Source organism: Ascaphus truei, chromosome 12 (genome assembly GCF_040206685.1).
Source record: "Ascaphus truei isolate aAscTru1 chromosome 12, aAscTru1.hap1, whole genome shotgun sequence".
Lineage (NCBI taxonomy): Eukaryota > Metazoa > Chordata > Amphibia > Anura > Ascaphidae > Ascaphus > Ascaphus truei.
The window spans coordinates 21,744,013-21,764,113 of NC_134494.1; the positions used below are offsets into that span (position 1 = coordinate 21,744,013).

The following is a 20,101-nucleotide window of genomic DNA, read 5'->3' on the forward strand; positions in this document are numbered from 1 at the left end:
GTTGAAATTTTTGGCCTCAATGAGAAACGTTATGTTTGGCGAAAACCAAACACTGTGTCGGAACAGAAGAACCTCATCCCAACTGTCAAGCATGGTGGTGGGAGTGTCATGGTTTTGGCCTGCTTTGTTGCCTCAGGACCTGGGCGGCTTGCCATAGTTGACACAACCATGAATTATGCATTGTATCAAAAGATTCTAGAGGAGAATGTCGGGCCATGCGTCCGTGAGCTGAAGCGAAAGTGGGTCATGCAGCAAGACCATAATCCTTAACATAAAAACAGATCTACAAAAAAATGGCTGCAGAAGAAGAAATTCCGTGTTTTAAAATGGCACAGTCAAAGTCCGGACTAAAACCCCATTGAAATGTTGTGGCAGGACCTGAAATGAGCTGTCCATGCAAAAAAGCCCTCGCATATCATCACTGAGTTGAAGCAGTTCTGTAAGGAGGAATGGGCCCAAAATCCTCAAAATCGATGTGAGAGACTGACCAGCAGTTACAGGAAACGCTTAGTTGAAGTCATTGCTGCTCAAGGGGGCGCCACCAGGTACTGAATCTAAAGGGTCACATACTTTTTCACACATGGATATTGAATGTTGGATCATTTGTAGATAAATAAATGTTGAAAAAGTGTCATGTGTGTGTGTGTCATTTGTTTGATCAGGTTATCTTTAGCTATTATTAGGACTCACATTAAGATCTGATAACATGTTAGGTTTGAAAATCCTAAGGGGTTCACAAACTTTTTCTTGTCCCTGTATATATATATATATATGTATATATATATATATATATACACATATATATATATATATATATATATATATATATACAACACAGCGTTTGTCCGCCCTCACCTGCCGAGCTCATTAGGAAGCAGTTGTTCTATCCTCTGTACCCATCTGGGGTCGGAATTGTGCAGATGTTATTTTTATAACGTAAGCTGAGCCCTGGGAATATTTGTCTTGGTTTTTATGGCTTCTCCAGCACACACACAAGGAAGAAGCTGTTAGAAACCTGCTGTCTCTCACCCTACAAAAGCTGGTGCAGACAGGGACTTCTCTGCATGTCAGCGCTGTCAGAAACGCACAGCGATACCCTGCACTTCAACAGTTATATGGGGCAACAAGAGGAGTTATAGGGAGGGGTTATATGGGGCAATAGGAGGAGATATAGGGAGGGGTTATATGGGGCAATAGGAGGAGTTATAGGGAGCGGTTATATGGGGCAATAGGAGGAGTTATAGGGAGCGGTTATATGGGGCAATAGGAGGAGTTATAGGGAGCGGCTATATGGGGCAATAGGAGGAGTTATAGGGAGAGGTTATATGGGGCAATAGGGGGATTTATAGGGAGCGGTTATATGGGGCAATAGGAGGAGTTATAGGGAGCGGTAATATGGGGCAATAGGAGGAGTTATAGGGAGAGGTTATATGGGGCAATAGGGGGATTTATAGGGAGCGGTTATATGGGGTAAAAGGAAGAGTTATAGGGAGCGGTTATATGGGGTAAAAGGAAGAGTTATAGGGAGCGGTTATATGGGGCAATAGGAGGAGTTATAGGGAGCGGTTATATGGGGCAATAGGAGGAGTTATAGGGAGAGGTTATATGGAGTTATAGGGAGAGGTAATATGGGACAATAGGAGGAGTTATAGGGAGAGGTTATATGGAGTTATAGGGAGAGGTTATATGGGACAATAGGAGGAGTTATAGGGAGAGGTTATATGGGGCAGTAGGAGGAGATAAAGGGAGCGTTATATGGGGCAATAGGAGGAGTTATAGGGAGAGGTTATATGGAGTTATAGGGTGAGGTAATATGGGACAATAGGAGGAGTTATAGGGAGAGGTTATATGGGGCAGTAGGAGGAGATAAAGGGAGCGGTTAAATGGAGCAATTGGAGATGTTATGGGGGCGGTTGTATGCACATGGGATTTATGATTTATGCGGTGGTTATATGGCGCAGTAGGAGGAGTTAGGAAGGGGTTGCTTGACACACACGTTGTAATAGCTTTTACCAACTACCCTTTTTCCCCCAGTGTTATAGTGGGTCTGACCTGGTGTTAACCTTGTTTGCTTAAGAAACTTGCAGCAGACCTATAAAACATTAATGAAATATGACTCAGGAGCTAGAGGTGGCCACAGTGCATAATTGGAGGCTTTATAGACTAGCTACACTTGGACTGGTACAGAGAAAGCATGTCGGACTTAACCACTTCACTGCTGGGAGAGTCTACAGGGACACTGACAAACGACGGTCACACTGAAGGGGACTGAGACAGAGAGGGCACGCAGCATATGTAAAAAGGGGGGGGGGTCAACCCCTCCATTGCCAGACCCCCTACCATATCCCCGTGCCGGCACTGAATCGGGGTGGCATATACTGAGGTTAAGTGTCTCAATTTCCTGTAAAAATCTCCCTTCCCAAGAGAGAGAGTGTGAGTGTGTGTATCCTCCTTGGAAGGAGGTTATAAAGGTGACAGATGTGGGTACTAATTGGCAGTAATGCCACTTGCCTTCCACTCCAAACCATCCATCTCTTGGCAGATCTCCAGTGCTGAAGCAACACTGTGACTTTATTTACAATGTCTGGCCACTTTAACCGTGTCGCTGCCAGAGAGGTCGGCAGCGGGTAGTGCAGACATAAACCCTCAGCATTATACGCCCAGACCTTATTCCGGGCAGCGGAGACGGGAGTGATCCAGACCTGGTATTTTGCATTCCCCGCTGGCTGCTCTTTTAGCATAAATCTGTTATTGTTCAATAACATGAGAATAGATTAGATGATCACAAGCGCATCCAAGAACGTCTGTGGGGTATAATCACAGAGCACAAAATATGCTGCAGAGAAGCCACATTTAATTGTGTTTTTTTTAATAGAAATATACACTTGGAGCAGATTAATGATATACTGTACTGGTAACGTCTCTATATCCTTAAAAAAAGAAGAAGGGGAATGGCCTTCCAATGAACCAATAATTAGAATAATAGATAAGTAAAGAGTGGGGGGGGACACTCCCCCAATACATAGTATATAAGGAATGTGGAGGACACCAGTATTTGAACATGAGAATGTATAACACGTGAAGCAATATCTATAACATACAGAGCAAAGCAGCCTGGGCCTCTCTGTTCTTGGAGGAGGCAGAGATGCCGACCGGCAAAGGCTCAAATCAGTTGAAGTTTGGGACCAAATACATTGATCAGTTACACTCTATTGAAGTCTGTGAGACTTTGATGCGAAAAATCAGTGAGGCTGACTTCAAATCAATGAGTTAAAATATCTTGGGATCACTCTCTCTCCCTCCCCCCCTCCCCATGCGTCCTCTCATGATCAGAGAACTAATGGGAAAGGTTCTGCAAACGGCAGCCATCTTTTCCGAGGCCGCTGTTTATAGACCACGCTTTCGCAGAATAAAAAGAGGTTTATATTGGGGTAATCTGGATTTTCCTAGGGTCTTGAAGGGTATGTGGGTGTCAGTGGAATTGTTGAGTATCTGGCTGTGCCTGGTTAGTGTGGGGGCTCAGTCGTGACTCCCCCTGCAGGTCGGGAGCCGCTCTCTGTTCCGCTGAGCTTCTCACTTTCTGTGTGCTCATAGTAAATGTTTGATTCGCTGCCGGAGGCCGGGGCCTCCCCACTGGGAACTGTCACAGTTAATAACGCTCAGGATTTCCGTTTCGCTGCTCAGCTGAGCGCTCTTTGGTCAGTGGGAGGGGGTGGGCGCATTGTGACTTGTGTAAAGCTACCAAATATCTCAAACCAGCAATATATTGGGGGAAAAAAGTAGGGGACTGCCCTAAAAATGTCATCTATGTCCTTCCCATCCTACTCCCGGGGTGACGTGATTGTATCCTGTTTGCTACCAGAGGGGTTAGGGAGGGACCTCCTCCAGTCACACGATAATAAGGAGCGAGTCTTGGTCACATGATCAGGCGAGAGCCCCCCGTTACATGATCTGCAGTAGGGGACGCTCTTCCTCCTCCTCACATGATCCAAATGAGGGACCCCCACTCACAAGGTGAACGCCTTGGTCACATGATCAGACGATGGAGAGAGCCTGATGTGAAGAAAGGAGCCATGTTTTGTAGCTTGGTGTTGGGTTGAGGTGTGCTGGGGAACCCACTTATTATCGCTCTGTATAACACTGTGTAGGGGGATTCTCCCTGTGGGATCAGAAGGCCACACCAGCGTAGCCCTATAAAGTCCCTTCGAGGTTCCCCCTATAATAAACACATCTGAACTATTTCCAACGGTTTGAATTTCATGAGCAATGGCAATTTAATCTCCTTTTATCAATGCTGCAGAAACACTATCCACCTTTTACTTCGAGAAATAGCTTTTAACGGAAAAAAAGATGGCTGATGGAGCAATGTTTCAAGGTTTCTCTCTCCTTTCCTTCTATTTCCCCCTCTCTTCCCCCTCCCTCTTGTCTTTGCCTCTTTCCTTTCTCTTTCTCTCCTTTATTTCCCTCTCTTCTTTTTCTATTTTTTCCCTCTCTCTCTTTACTTTGCAATTCTCTCTCCCTCCCACTCTTTATTCCCCCCCCCCTCTCATTCTCTCTGCCTTGTTCTCTCTCTCAATCTCTTACCTATCCCCCCGTCATCTCCCCCCAACCCTCTCATCTCTTTCTCCCCTCATCTCTTTCCCTTTTTTCCCCCCCTCCCATTCTCTCTGCCTTGTTCTCGCTCTCCCCCTCTCTTACCCTCCCCCCTCATTCTCTCTGCCTCATTCCCACTCCCCCCTTCTCATTCTCTTTCTGCCTTGCTGTATCTTTCTCTTCTCTCTTCTTGCTCTCGTTCATTCCCCCTCTCCTGTGTGCTCTGGAGCTGTGCCCATAAGAAGCCAGCTTCTCTCCAGTGTGTTCCTCAGCGGACGTGTATTGATCTAACATTAAATCTGGCACAGGGGAGTCTCGTCAGGGTGACCTCTGTGCGCAGCCGGTCCCTTTGGCACAGAAAGCGTTAACAGGTGAGCATGTCGGCGCGTTTCGCGTTACTCACCATCAGCATCTCGCTGGTGAGCGAGTTCACCAGCTCCGACATGGAGGAGCGCGTGTCCGTTTTTCGGTCGCTCTCATCCGGCTGCGCTTGTCCCGGCACCCCCGCCGCGTTCGAGGTTTTACTGCCGGTCGGTAATCTTCAAGGAGAGGGAGAGAAGCGTTAGGATTGGCTGCGAAATCTCCAGGCCAGGGGACAGGAAAATGAATCGTGCTGGAACCAGACGGGATCGGCACGGGACAACCTGCAGCTATCAGGGGTCAACTGTGGCCCCCCCATTAGTGCTCAAACCTGCAATCTATCTGTCCAGTTTCTTAGGGCTAAAGGAGTAGTGCAGTGCCATGCTCTGCCTCTGATGTGGGTGAACCCAATCTGAAACCCAGTCTCTGCTCCCGTTGTGATCTGGGACAACTCACTATCTCCCTGTGCCTTCCTGCCCTAAATTAGATAGCACTCTTCAGGGCAAGGACTCATTTGTGGCTGCAAAATTCTAGGTAGAGCGTTACAGAGACTGCCAGCGCTATATACGTGTTATTAACTCCACGCTTGGTATTCTGGGGGGCACGTCAGTCCTCTAGGTTTATCTGTCGTGGCTTATTATATCAGCTTATTGCAGACAGTCCCTCACACATGAGCAGCGTTGGAGCCTCGGGGGCCGCTGTGTGTATCTGGACATCGCTGATTTGATGCACATGGAGGGGTCCTGCTGCTTTGCGCACATCTGCGGGTTATTTCTCTGCCTGAACCGCAGTGGGAGAAAGCTAACCTTTTTCCTGTTCTCTAAAAGGGAGGCATCAGCCAGCCCTGGGTTTGATGTGTCGTTACAGTGTCTGCAGAGCCAGCGACCACAGTCACATGGACAGCACAGCTGCCCTTGAGTGTGCTGCTGCCTCTGTTACTTCCTTAACACCGGTCCAGAGGCCAGAGGCAGCAAGCTGCGCTCCTGTTTAACCCCTTCATTGCCAGAGGGACCTGCAGTTGCATTGCGTATATACACAGCGCTAGATTTTAACACCCAGTGTGTGTGTGTGTGTGTGAGAGGCAATGCGTTGCAGGGTCTGAGTGTTGCGGGTCTCTGCACTAAAAGGTAGTGACAGGGTTTAATGCTGCAGAGCACCCCCCACCCTGCGGTTTGGAGGAGTGAGGCTTCCTCGGGAAGGTCTTCAACCGCTGAGCTCCGGCACAGAGATTACGGAAATCTCATTTAAAGCCAATCAAACAGCTGTAAGATGAGAGAGCGACATGTGTGAGGGAGAGAGGGACAGACTGAAAACAGAGACAGTGCCAGCTACTGAGAGTACATACAGCTGGACAGCATCAGCACCACTATCTATATCCATACACACACACACACACATATATATACACACAGCGCATACATTTACAGAGATATATATATATATATATACACACAGCGCATACATTTACAGAGATATATATATATATATATATACACACAGCGCATACATTTAGAGAGATATATATATATATATATATATATATATATCTATCTCTAAATGTATGCGCTGTGTGTATATATATATATATATATATATATATATATATATATCTAAATATATGCGCTGTGTGTATATATATATATAATCCACAGAAGCAGCCGGCACTCCACTTGCAAGTAGAAAAAATTGGGTGCTTGTCCCATAAAGCAATAATAAACCATACGATACTGTTTGAAGCACGAGATCAGGAGACAGCACTCTGGTAAGTTTGATCACAAGTTTTTGTATTGAAAAAGACACATAAACCGACGTTTCGGTCCCCCAGTGGGGGATATTAATCCCTGCACCACCTTGAGAAAAGTCCCACTGGGGGACCGAAACGTCGGTTTATGTGTCTTTTTCAATACAAAAACTTGTGATCAAACTTACCAGAGTGCTGTCTCCTGATCTTGTGCTTCAAACGGTATCGTATGGTTTATATATATATATATATATATATATATATATATATATATATAATATATATATATATATATATGTGTATTTTTGTATATATACACTCGTTTATAAATATATATTCATGTGTGTATATATAAATATGCTTATATGGACTTTATGTGTGTGTGTGTGTATATATATACTGCATATATACATAAAATATGTTTATATTCACACAACAGTAAATAAAGCAGCCCCAGTGCACATACAATACGACAAATAATTTGATTCATTTTATATGCTTTTCTTCTCGTAAGTGTGGGCCACTTAGTTCAATCTTTGGCCAAAACATGTTAATCTGTGACCAAGTCTAGGTTAGGATGAGTCCCCTGTGCCGCTGACCGCGCTCGTGCTTGAGAGCGGTGACGTCACCAACTCTCCAAGCTTGAGCGACGGGTGTCCACGCACCTTTGCAAGCGCGCGCGCGTGGGGGGGGGGCTTTTTAGGCAAGCTGAGCGCGGTTCAAAGAGTTTTTTTGTTTACGCAAGTGCCAAGCGTGGGTGAGTGTCCGTGCCCGCGCTTCGCGTGAGCGGGGGCATCCAAATTTAAATAGCGATCATTTACCTCGTCAAGCACCACACGGTCAGCGGCACAGGGGACACAGCCTTAGACCCATTGGAGTTTGGTAAAATTGTGTGTATATATATATATATATATATATATATATATATATATATATATATGTATATATGTGTGTACAAATACATGTTATATGTGTGTGTTTGTATGGATAGAGATGTGTGTGTATGTATATATGTATACAGCTCAACCCCATTATAACGCGATCCGTTACAACGCGAATCCGCTTATAACGCGATGCAAGCGTGGCTCCCAATTTTCGTATTTATGAATACTTTATAACACCATTATTGGTGTCTTAAATACTTTATTGTACAACGCAAACAATTGTACATTATTTCTAACGCGATCCGCTTATAACGCGGTGTGATTCTTTGGACCTCAAGCACAGCGTTATAAGGGGGTTAAGCTGTATACAGTGTATATATAGTGTAATTACCTAATAACAGTAATCACCCTAACAGTTTGGAATTACTGCAGTGCTTGTACCTCAGTTGGATACAAACCTCGTTCCCAATAAGAGCAGTAATATGTGTGTGTGTGTGTGTGTGTGTGTGTGTGTGTGTGTGTGTGTGTGTGTGTGTGTGTGTGGTTTGAACCTGGAATCCTACTGAATGTGGAAAACATCGGCACTGGAAGATGCCCTATGGCTGATTGCTTTCACGTCACTGCACCTCATTCCGCGGGGCTGCACCATTAACCTCCCTGACTGTCGTGTAAAACCTCGTTCCTGCGGGTGAGGCCTGCGGGGTATTGCCGAGCTAAGTCAGGCCGCTTGTTCCTTTAACCCCTACACTAATGTCTCTAAAGACCCTACCAGCGGTGAAGGAGTTAAAACCTGCCTTACGTATCTGCCCACGTCCATCGGATATTGTGCTGGCGTTAACATGACGTTCTGGGCACTGCGGACGGGGGCGCCCAGCAAATGGGCAGTGTAAGGCAATCGGGGAGCCGAAGACTGAGCCACCTGTGCTGAAGCAGGGATATCCTGAAAACCTAACGTGTTGGTAGCTCTTGAGGACTGGCGTTGGCCTCTTGCTTGGGATTGGCGACTGAAGCCGAGAAAGGGTGACTGCCGGGAATCCCTGCCATCCTGAACCAGGAAGCGTCAAGGTGCATAAACCACACGCGTTGCAGGCCCCTCTGGCAGTGAATGGGTTACAAACATACGCTGCCAGGAAGATCCTACAAATTGGGCAAGTTGGCATCTCTATTTGCAGGGGGGGGGAGGGAGGGGAGAGGGGCACCGTTTCAGTTGAAAAACGCCTGTGGTTACAACATCGCCCCCTGAAAAGGGAAAGAGCGAAGAGAAGGAGCAGACGGTTAAACATTCGTGGCCAGCGGAGACATCGTTACTATCAGTAGAGAGCAGGACGGAGGCCCCGCACGCAGTGGCAGCGGCAGCGGCAGCGAGAGGAGCTATGGAGCAGAGCGCACAGAGAGGGAGAACAAGTAACAGGTTACAGTGAATACAGAACGAGAGAGACAGGGCGAGAGAGGGGGGGAAAAAACAGGGGTTACACAGAATTAGGATTCAGCATCGGTGTGTCACAGGGCCCGCAGCTAAGAGGGTCTGTGTCCTGAGAGTACAAAAAAAGGAGGGGGATGTGGAGGAAACGTGAGATGAGACAGCTGTGTGCGAAAGAGACATTAACTGGTTACACTGACAGACGTTAGATCGGTGAGGCAGGAAGCGGACAGGTAGAAGAGAGAGAAAGAGAGAGAGAGCTGCTGGCGGGTGTGTTAACGTTGACAAAGCAACATTCAAGGCTGCAAAACAAGAGACAGATTTAATTGGGAGGGCCCCTCCAAATCACCCCGTGAACACATCATGTTAAATGTTGGGGTGGCGTCTGCGTTAAACCTTTCGCCGCTTATCAAAGCACTGCGCACCCCCCTCCCCCAGCCAGCCGAAGCGGTTAAAGCAGCGTTAAAACGGTTGCAATGCGCTTGTTGCCTTTTCTGAAATCCCCGCTGTGCAGTTTTAATACATCTCGCAGAACAGCTGCCAGCGGGATCTTTAAAAATGGCCGCCTATGCTGCTTGGAGACCGTCGTTTCAGATTTACACTGTAAGTTGCTGGAACTGGAGCAGCAGCTGCATTAGGGTCAGGGCGGGGTTTCCATCTCGTGTTTGGGGACATATTTTTAGGTAGCTGGGAGTGCTCTTGCTGTGATGAATTATAAATGAACATTTGCGAGTTGCTGGAATAGAAAACAGAGTAACGAGTGGATGAAATATTCCAATCACAGAGTGTTATCTTCAGAGCAGAGGGGGGATTCATTGTGAGGAAGGGGGATCGGGAACAGAGAGACAGGGAATCGTGACACACACACACACACACACACACACACACACACACACTAATAAACAAGTTATGACTGCAGAATCAGGCGCACAGAACATTTCAGCCTTGAAGCGTTAGCCTTGCTCTGCTCTGTGACAAAGACATGTCCCTCACATTTAATGCACAATGAGTATATCCCTATTACATGGCTTCACTTAATAATTGCTCTATTTACCTGGATATATACAGCTGTGTGTGTACTGTATATGTGTATATTACCATTATGTGTGGATTGCCTGGATATACTGTATATATTACACTGTATACCTGGATATAAACAGCTGTGTGTGTTACAGGTACGTTGTTTAACTGGATATATACAGCTGTGTGCAATGCACTGTTTACCTGGATATATACAGCTGTGTGTGTTACACTGTTTAACTGGATATAAACAGCTGTGTGTGATGCACTGTTTAACTGGATATATACAGCTATGTGTTACACTTTTTAACTGGATATATACAGCTCTGTGTGTTACACTGTTTAACTGGATATATACAGCTGTGTGTAATACACTGTTTAACTGGATATATACAGCTATGTGTGTTACACTATTTAACTGGATATATACAGCTCTGTGTGTTACACTGTTTAACTGGATATATACAGCTGTGTGTGTTACACTGTTTACGTATTTCTGTACGCATTACATTGTTCCAACGTGCCATGTACACATATTACATTGCTCTAACATACAGCTATGTGTGTGTACACATTATGTACGTAGGATGCACCCAGTTCTGTGTCGTTACATTGTGAACATGTGACGCACATGGCTGTGTGTTATGACATTATTCTGTCTCCCGTGGGATTTTAGGATCCAGATAATGGCCCCATTATCAGCTGTCGCCATTCTTACCACTGTCTCTGTACCATAGAGCGTGAGCTCTGCGGCTCAGGGACTCCCTGTTCCCCTCCTGTTGTATTCTGGCTTGACTTCACATAACAATGTTATTATCAGGCAGGCTCTACGTTCAGAGCACGCGGCCTCGAGTCTGAGACACACGTCTCCTCTCCGTGTGTAGAACTGGATAAAAGGCCTGTTTTGTCACCTCCGCGGATTCCTGCTCAGAACGCGCTCACATTGTCTCTCCGCCCTTGAACGCCGCTTGCAACATCCTTTCAGGTGCTCTTATATGAAAGTAGCACGCCATTTTCCCTGCGTATCCGCGGCTCCTTCTCTTATTCCTTTATTTTTGTGTGGAAATGTGCATCGCCAGGCGTCAAAAGCAAACAGGCGGGAAGGAATATTTCCACGGCTCTGAACATAACGCTTTCCCCGTTTCTCTCGGGCTGACGTGAGACTGAGTTTTTCTGATGGACACTAGGCTGTGTGCATGAAAAGAAGCCAGTATCCGAATCTGACCCATCAGCTCCAAGGTAAACTTGCGAGTTAAATTGGCGCAAGTTGCGTCATTTTCATCTTGCGTCAATGCACCAAGGTCTTGGCTCCAAGTTGTGCGCCATCTTGCGATTTGGGGAGTCGAAACAGGAGGCGCTAGGGAGTTCTATGATGCATAGATTATGAGATGTATCAAACGCTGCGTCTCCGTGCGTCACTTCTTTATCTTGTCTGCCAGGCGTGGGGGTGGGGTCTATTTTCTAGCTAACAGTTTGCACCCAACGTAAGAAACACTTTAGGAAGATGGAGCAATGCATCAACACAAACTTCTAACTGGATATACACAGAGGTGTGTGTGGGTGTATGTATAGCTTTATTAATGTAGTGGCCACAAGATGTGCAGTGCTTTGTAAAAATAGACAGTGGGATACAGGGATTTTTAATACAATAAGTGTATCAACTGTAAAAGTGCACAGGAAAAAGGAATGCCTGTCCCGGGAGCTTGTAATCTACGTGAGTGTGTGTGAGTGTGTGTGTGTGTGTGTGTGTGTGTGTGCTGTGTTGTACAGCGGAGTAAGTGTAACCATGTTAAACTGGATATATACAGCTGTGTATGTGTTACATTGTTTCCATGGATACATACAGCCGCGTATGTGTGTTATATTGTTTCCATGGAGATATTATATATATATATATATATATATATATATATATATATATATATACACATATATATATGTACATATATATCTGTGTATATGTGTGTTACATTGTTTCCATGGATACATACAGCTGTGTATGTGTGTTATATTGTTTCCATTGAGATATACATATATATTTATATATATATATATATATATATATATATATATATATATATATATATATATATATATACACACATATATATCTGTGTACAGTATGTGTTACATTGTTTTCATGGCTATATACAGCTGTGTATGTGTGTTACATTGTTTCCATGATATATACAGCTGTGTATGTGTGTTACAGTGTTGGCTCAGATTTGAGAGCATGAGTAATAGATTTCTCTCTCCTGCAGTGTGTCTGTGATTGCGAGAAACTGGCCATGCACGGGTGTCCAGTATTCGAATCGGAAGTTATCACTGTCTGAGCAGCAGTGACGGTGTGAGAGCTCGTACAGCTCAGCATCATCTCAGAGTACAATATGTATGCTTAACGAGAAGCGGCTGTAAGAATTAGTGCATATAAGAGATGCCATGAGATATCCAGATGGGCCAGCGATGCATTGCAAACAAAGGTTTAAATCATCAACATAATCCTTAAAAATTGGTGCCCTGTTTGATACCTTCTGCCTCAACTCTCCAGAGATTACAGGCGGGTTTGGTCATCACATTCAGTTCAGTGTTTTGCATGCACATTAACCAGCAATTAGCATCAGAGCTGTAATTGGAGTTAAACTCTTGTTTTCATGAGCTGGGAAACAAGGGATTCATAGGAGGCATTATGGGTTCACTGGATAAATGAACTCACACACATCTGGTAGTGACATTGGGCACATTGGAGAGTGTACTGTAGATGTAGTGTCAGACAAGTCGTAGGCAATGGGAAAGGCTTGAACCGCCTGATCCTTAGATATTTAAATCGCTACATATTACAGATTAGCTGTACAGGCAGTCATCGCTATCCAACGTTTCACTTTACAACGAATGGCATATCCACGCTTTAAAATGCAACCCTATGGGCCGTTTTTCGACGTCGTAATGCGCTATCGAACGCCGGAATGCTTTATCCAACGCATGAATACGTTATCCGACGCCGGAATGCATTATCCAACGCTCACCCCCACTGATTAACACGGGACTCACTTTACAACGGTGTCACTATCCAACGCTACTTCCAGAACGGATTCCGTTGGATAACCGAGGACTGCCTGTACACACAGATTCTAGAACTACAAGGGGGAGATGTAAGAAAATGCCTCATTGAAAAATTTGTGAAAATGTGGTGAATACACAGAACAACCTCTCAGAATCCTTTAATGAAATCAGAATCCCGTGCTGCAGAGTATGAAGATTTGGAAATACAACTCTCATCTGTATCTGATGAAGAGACCTCTGCATCCTTGTACGACTGGTATATTGGTCCACTAAAAGGTATCACAGTCCACAAAGTCCACAAAGTACATGAAATACAACTCCCAATATCAACTGCTTCAGAGTACGGCAATCAGATCAACAGCTCCCAGAATCCCATGTTGCAGAGTACGGAGTAAAACATCCATTTCCAGAATCCCATGTTGCAGAGTACGGAGAAAGATATCAACTCCCAGAATCCCATGCTGCAGAGTACGAAGTAGAACGTCAAATCCCAGAATAACAAGCTACAGAGTACTGAGAAGTACATCAACTCCCAGAATCCCATGCTGCAAAGTACAGAGCAGTAGAACATCAACTCCCAGAACTCCGTGTACCGTGTCCCTTTTCCCTATTGCGAGTTACGCAAAAAGTTCCGTAAGTTGCATAACATTTTAAATGCAGTGGGTGGTTCAGGCACCATTTGTCGCACCTCCAGGTGAACAGTAAAGTCTGCCACAGTACATCTGCATGTGAGCGGACTCCATTGAAAGAAAGGATGCAAGAACACGCATGGTTGGTCCCTTTTTGCAGGTGTCCTTCATTTGCTGGGTTGCTGCACCAGCATAAGACAAACATTGCCGGGAGGTCACACGTTCTTGTGCCTACTTCTATGCCAGCAATTCCATTCTCCTGTATAAATATGTGCAATAGCACCTCATGCGCCTTCAGCTATCTGTGAGATAAGGAGGGCATCAGGAAGGGATGTATCAGCAAAGCATCATGGGACACAGCCGAGGAGAAGGATACACATGGAGCCCCTCATCCGGGTTTCACCCCCTCCTGTGACGTATTGTGTAAGGAGTTAATTTTGCCTCTGGATATTAGACAGAGGAAACCTTCCTCCTCTGTAGGATGTAATGTAAGTGTTTGCCAGCTCTGAACTAACCACTGACAACCTCCAGAGAAAGAACAACCCAATGAACAGCCATGTTGTACAAATGGATGATTCATTGGAAGGGTCCATTGTATAAACCATTTACGTCTAAGTAGTCTTCTACCATTAGACACCTACCTGCGTTGGAAGACACCCTACAACCCCTTGACTTGATTAGGCTGTTGGGTGTCTCCCAGCACTGGAAGATACGTTATGGCAGAATACTGCTTGGTAACTATGACCTTTAATCTTCAATTGCCCCTCTCCGCCATTCATGATTAAACCAAGGTCAACTGGAACAAGTGCAGACAATGTGTTAATAGGACAGGCCCCCATTCTGCCTATTTATACTTAGATATATATATATATATATATATATAGATAGGTGTATAAATCCTCATTAGATCAGATGTCATAACATCATCAGCGGATAGTGAAGCTGTGAGCAGAATTAACACCCGCATTTCGTTGGGGAATCAAGGTGCCGGTCTTCCAAACGTCACTCGGGGAGCTGCCTTCCTGGCTCTGGCTTGTGTCGCTCTCGCTTTCTTTCGGGAAGGTAAGTGTGGCAGACCGCGGCTTGGTGACAGCACCGACGTGTTAATTTATGGAGCGAGGTATAAAGGAGCATAAAAATAACCTTCGGAGTGAAAATTGGACCACTTAATTAAACACAGTGATAACTGAAAAAGCCGTGTTCCCAGCCACGCGTTTTTTTCCCTTCTTCTTTTCACACCTCTCAGCCGGAGATAAGTTAACTAGACGGCTCCCGCAGATGCAGGCTTTGTGCAAGCGCTGTGTTTTTCATTGCCACTGTCTGCACGGGGGAAGCTGACTTCGGCTCCTGTCTGGCATGGGACACAAGTGGGTTTGGAGGAGCGCACCATCTCTTTCATTCCTCCCGTGTCTTACAATCCGCGGGTCGCAAACGTATGCTACTTCATTTGTCAAATAATCCCTTTCTCCTGGAACAAAGAGAGCTGGATTCTCACCTGTGAGGCCAGAGACAAAAAGTTTCCTTGCTTCCAGCGCATGATGTTAATATGTTCTTAACCCCTATGCTGCCACTAGCGCCAGACCTTTCTGGCAGAAAACGGCGTTGTTATCTTACCACATACTCGAATTTTAGTTCTACCTGACAACTGAGGCTTCCCAAATACTGTTTATTCCAATTCCAGTCATTATCATTGTAGTATGCTGTTGAATTACCAGTCTATATAACAGGTATGTTGTCAATGAATATGACACTGCCCTGCTCACAAATAAAGACTTCACGTTAATATTAAAACGTGAGCCTCACATTTCAAGTGAAGGGTCGCCAGGTGTTTAATGAGATAGCACCGTTAGTAAATATGGGCCACAAGGCTCATATGACGTTGTCCTATTTTCTGATTGCGTGCTCACTTCGGTCTTCTTTAAACTTCTCGGAAATGTTGACAGTGGTCAATGGGGGATGACACGAAGGGGTTTACGTGGGAGGGCGTGTAGAGAAAAAGGGGCTACGTTTTATTAAGCATCACCCCCATCCCAATTTTACAGAGGAAATCTCACTTACATTTTCCTAAAACAAACCCCCAAGAACTTTGCTTATAGGTTTAAAAACACATTTTTTTTGTTTTTAAATCAGTCACAGTACCACTACATTTTTTAGACCACTTCAAGCACTGAATGTCGACACACAAAGACATGTATGTACTTGCACACGCATGGACATGGAATCTTAGTAGTGTAAGAGAGCGCTAAACGCTGATTGCAAGCAAAGTGATGGATATCTTGAAGCTGGTAGGTCCCCACTAAATGGCAAACTGCTCCGCAATTATTACATGGCCTTCCATGGCCCTAGTACACACAGACCCTCCTCCCAGTCTTACACAGTGAGGGCACAGCCAAGCTCCCCCTCCTCCTACCTCTTGTCGCCCTGAGCATTCTGGTTCTGTTGGGACCCATTGGCCTGCAGGTCAGGGATATTGGCAAAGTCGTCCTGCTCGGAGATACCCAGCACCAAGGACAGCACCACCATGCGGCCTTCCCTGCCCGCGGGGGCAGGGCGAGGGGGCGGGAGAGAGAGAGGAGAGAAAGACAGAGAAGCAGCATAAGAGAAGCAAAAGATCACCCCCAAATTCACCAGCACCAGGCAGAAATCACAGTATCCCCAGTAAGATGAACATAAGGGTCATAACATGCAAGGGGAGGAGGGACAGGAGAAGGTAAGAGCCAGGTGAGGTATGATAACATGCAGCGGGAGGAGAAGGGAAGTGCCGTTTCATTCCAGAGTCCACGTGTCTCTATGTCAGACTCCACACCTCTCTGCTTCAGCTAACACACCCCATGGCCTTCAATGTACCGTGTACACCTCTGCTGGGCGGCTGCTTCATGTATCCACTACCCTTCCAATACAAAGGCACATCCTCACGTTCCCCCTTAACCTCCCAGCCTCTGAGCGCGAGCCTCATTTTCTTTCTCTAAGAACTTACATCCTGCACCCTATTTATCCTCCTGATATATTTGAAAGCCTGTGTAATAGCCCCTTCCCCTTAATACTCTATATCTCTCATCTCTTTACTTTCTCCCACATTTCCCCCCTCAACCCCCCATTCCCACCATGTCAACCTTCACCCACCTTTCTTTCATACCCTCCTTCCCCTTCATTCCTTATGATACCCCCCTCTCCTTCCTGTCTCTCTCATCCTTCCATATTCCACCCTCTCATCTCCCCTTCTGCCTCCTGACTCATCTCCCTCTCCACCCCCTCCTCCCTTTCTCTCACCCCCCTCTCCTTTTCTCTCATCCCCCTCTCCTTCCTTTCTCTCTCATCTCCCCCCCGCCCCCCACACATCTCTCTCATCTCCCCTTCAGTCTCTCCAGCACATTTACAAAGCAAACCATTCATTATTACTACACTACACACACTCCCAGCACCTTCCGAGTTCATAAAAAAAATGACATTCATATTTCACGGCAGGATTTAGAAGAACATGAAATACTAGACCACACGGGTGAAGTTGTCTTATGTCTGCATTTTACCCCCTGGCAGCCAAGGGGATTAAACATGGGTTCCCTAGTGCAGGGTTAATTTCAGTCCCTGCTGCCAGTAATAGGGGATCTACAGCGTTATTCTCTCGGTGCCTTAACGGCTCCCGGCCCCCGGCCCCGACGCATTGCGCAACACTGTGTGTCTGCACTCTGTCACTACAGAAACAGGGAACGGTGGTACGGTAATGCACCCCCAAAAAACATGATCAATACAAAAAGTTATAGAAAAGAACACCGCCTGTTACATATAGATAATTGTTGATGAATCTCCAGGAATATTTCAACGTTTATTTTACATGACAAAGACCCACGTGACCCTGATGAAGGCCCTTAGAGGCTGAAACATTGACCCTGATGAAGGCCCTTACAGGCCGAAACATTGACCCTGATGAAGGCCCTGATGAAGGCCCTTAGAGGCCGAAACGTTGGTCTTTGTTATGTCATTTAAACTTTCCTTTGGAATAAAATACTTGGGAGTGCCTGGAGATTCATCAACACTGATTGATGTCACTATCAGCGATACCGTTACCTCCCCCTCCAAAATACTTCCCCCAAATCTTGTGGATTGGAGCTGTCTCCCCCCCTTCCCCCGTGTGCACCATGTTTAGCGTGACCCCTTCCCAAGAATAGGGCGGCACTTTTAAGTCGCCTTCACCAGGGCGCCAACAGAAGTGCAGTGCTTGGGCGCAGTGCCCGGGCAGGCGGCGTGCAGGAAAGGAAGAGAACCCCATGGCTGACCCCGGTAAATGGAGGGCAATGTTTATGGGCTGCGACCTGCCCTGTGACAATGCACGAGGTGCTGTTATTTCAATCAGCTACAAGAGAGGATTAATTAACCTCACGGCGGAGCCTGAAATGTGATTCCTCTATTAGTCCGACAAAAGGCAGCTGGGGGCTGGTATTGAGCGGGAGAGACGCGTCTGAGCCACTCTGGCTTTAACCCCTTCCTTGGCACAGACACTTCAACCGCTGGTTAAATCAAATTCACTACGTTAGATGGGGCACATCTGGCGGGGACAGCTGCCACCTACTCACCCACCTTTCTGACAAGCAGCAAAGAGAGTGGCAGCCTATTCGGAGAGACCCCAAGGACAACACTATGGCTCTCAGGGGGTTAATGAAGTTTAACGGGTCAATTTCCCAAATTGCAATTAACCCCCCCAACACACACAAATACCAGATTTATCAAAGGGAAAGCAACTGCTTTTTAAGGGGATTGTGTTTCTATTCCCATACCTGGTGCGGTTTAGTTTTTTTTGCCCCATGTTTTGCAGACCGGAGAATTTGAAATAGACTTTAGAGGGGTCTATTTACTGAGGTCTTCTGGGCTTCAGAACCAGAGCAAAAAAAACACAGCACCAGATTTATGAAAAGACACAGAACCCCATTATAAAACCCCCCCAAAAAACAACAATTGGGAGTTTTTCCTTTGATAAATGCCCGACTGTAAAACCAGGGAAAAAACACTGCAACAGATCTATCAACAAAATCCCATGAATAAATCTGCTGCCCTTTCTTTGCCCCCAGTTTTGCAGCTGGGGGGCTTTGATAAGCGATCCTCGTAGAATTGCTAGGGAGCATGCTCAGCGTTATCGGGGTTTCAGATGATCCCCCCCCCCCCCCCACCCATGACGTGGTGGATTCACAGATTTAGTGTTAGGGCTCTTAAACTGAGCCCGTAACTCACTGCGATCTCTCACCGGGGACACACCCCTGTCCACCTGGCAAGGCCTCTTGCAGGAAGGGGGTCTTGCACTTCACACACACACGGCAAGCAGCCTCATCCCTCCTGCTTATGCATGTGCACAGGAGCAGGGTCTCGGAAACTGCTTCCGCGGCACATCCTGCACGTACAGTATGTTCTGCTGTGAACACGGATGGCGATGCCATGAATATGTATCTCAGATCACAAGGATGCAATGCCAGGGGGGGCTCAACTCTTTCGCTGCCAGAGAGGTCAGCAACACATGGCCGCGCATAAAGCAGCCACAGACCAGCTCGCCCTTTTTTAATATGCTAGGAACCCTGTCTTCTCCTTGTCAGGGAAGCTTTGGTAGAGTCTTCAGGGTACCCTGACAAAGTGGCTTTACAGCATAATCATTAGGTTGCCAAAGCTGGGTCTACTATACTCCACAAAGCGGCACCAGGTATATCCAGGGTGGAAAAACAAACCAATGAGAGCGCCACCATTTTTGTTTTTTGCTTGGATAATTCTGTTGCTGTTTTATTTGAGTTGGGACACTTGGATAGATGACCCTCTTTATTACAGATAAACAAAAGTAGGGTAGAAGTAATACAGTGCCTTTAATGGCTAACCCGTGGGTAGCAAGAGTTCACGATTTCAGGACCACAAAGGTCCCTTCTTCAGGCACCTGAAAAAAAAAGATCTGATTAAGGGGTCTTTGTGATCCTGAGAGCTTGCACTCTTTTTAACCCAGGGTTAGCCATTAAAGGCATCCCTTCTACCCTCCTTTTTATTGGTTTATTCTACTGGCTGTAAAACAAATATATATATATATATATATATATATATATTTATTCGCCGCGCTTCTCCGTGTAGGGAGTCGGCTGCTGGCAGAAAAGTTGGCCATACATATATTGAAAAACAGAAAGTGAATCCCTGCGCTTCTCCCATTGGGCTAACAATATATGGTGTAAAATATACATAGTGAAGTCTGTATGACAAAGGAGGCTTATGGTTGCAACTTTTGATCAAACCATGACAAGCCTGCTAACCAACATCAAGGTGAAACTCAATAGCAGGTCCCTATGCTAAACGCGACGAATATATATATAAATATATATATATATATATATATATATATAATCAAAAAATAAATAGATGATACCGTTCTGTG

At 45.8% G+C, this 20,101-nt stretch overlaps 1 protein-coding gene across 9 annotated transcripts in view; it reads right to left on the bottom strand.

Moving 5' to 3' along the window:
• SYT7 (synaptotagmin 7) overlaps positions 1 to 20,101 on the bottom strand; it is a 215,023-nt gene that overhangs the window by 14,311 nt on the left and 180,611 nt on the right. For 5 of the 9 annotated variants that reach the window (XM_075566944.1, XM_075566943.1, XM_075566946.1 and 2 more), the window contains 2 exons: positions 16,118 to 16,240; positions 4,997 to 5,132 (listed from right to left, as the gene is read on the bottom strand). In XM_075566944.1, coding sequence (XP_075423059.1) covers positions 4,997 to 5,132; positions 16,118 to 16,240 — 259 coding nt within the window. The remainder of the gene's footprint in view (positions 1 to 4,996; positions 5,133 to 16,117; positions 16,241 to 20,101) is intronic. The other 4 variants (XM_075566950.1, XM_075566949.1, XM_075566948.1 and 1 more) reach the window with 1 other exon arrangement.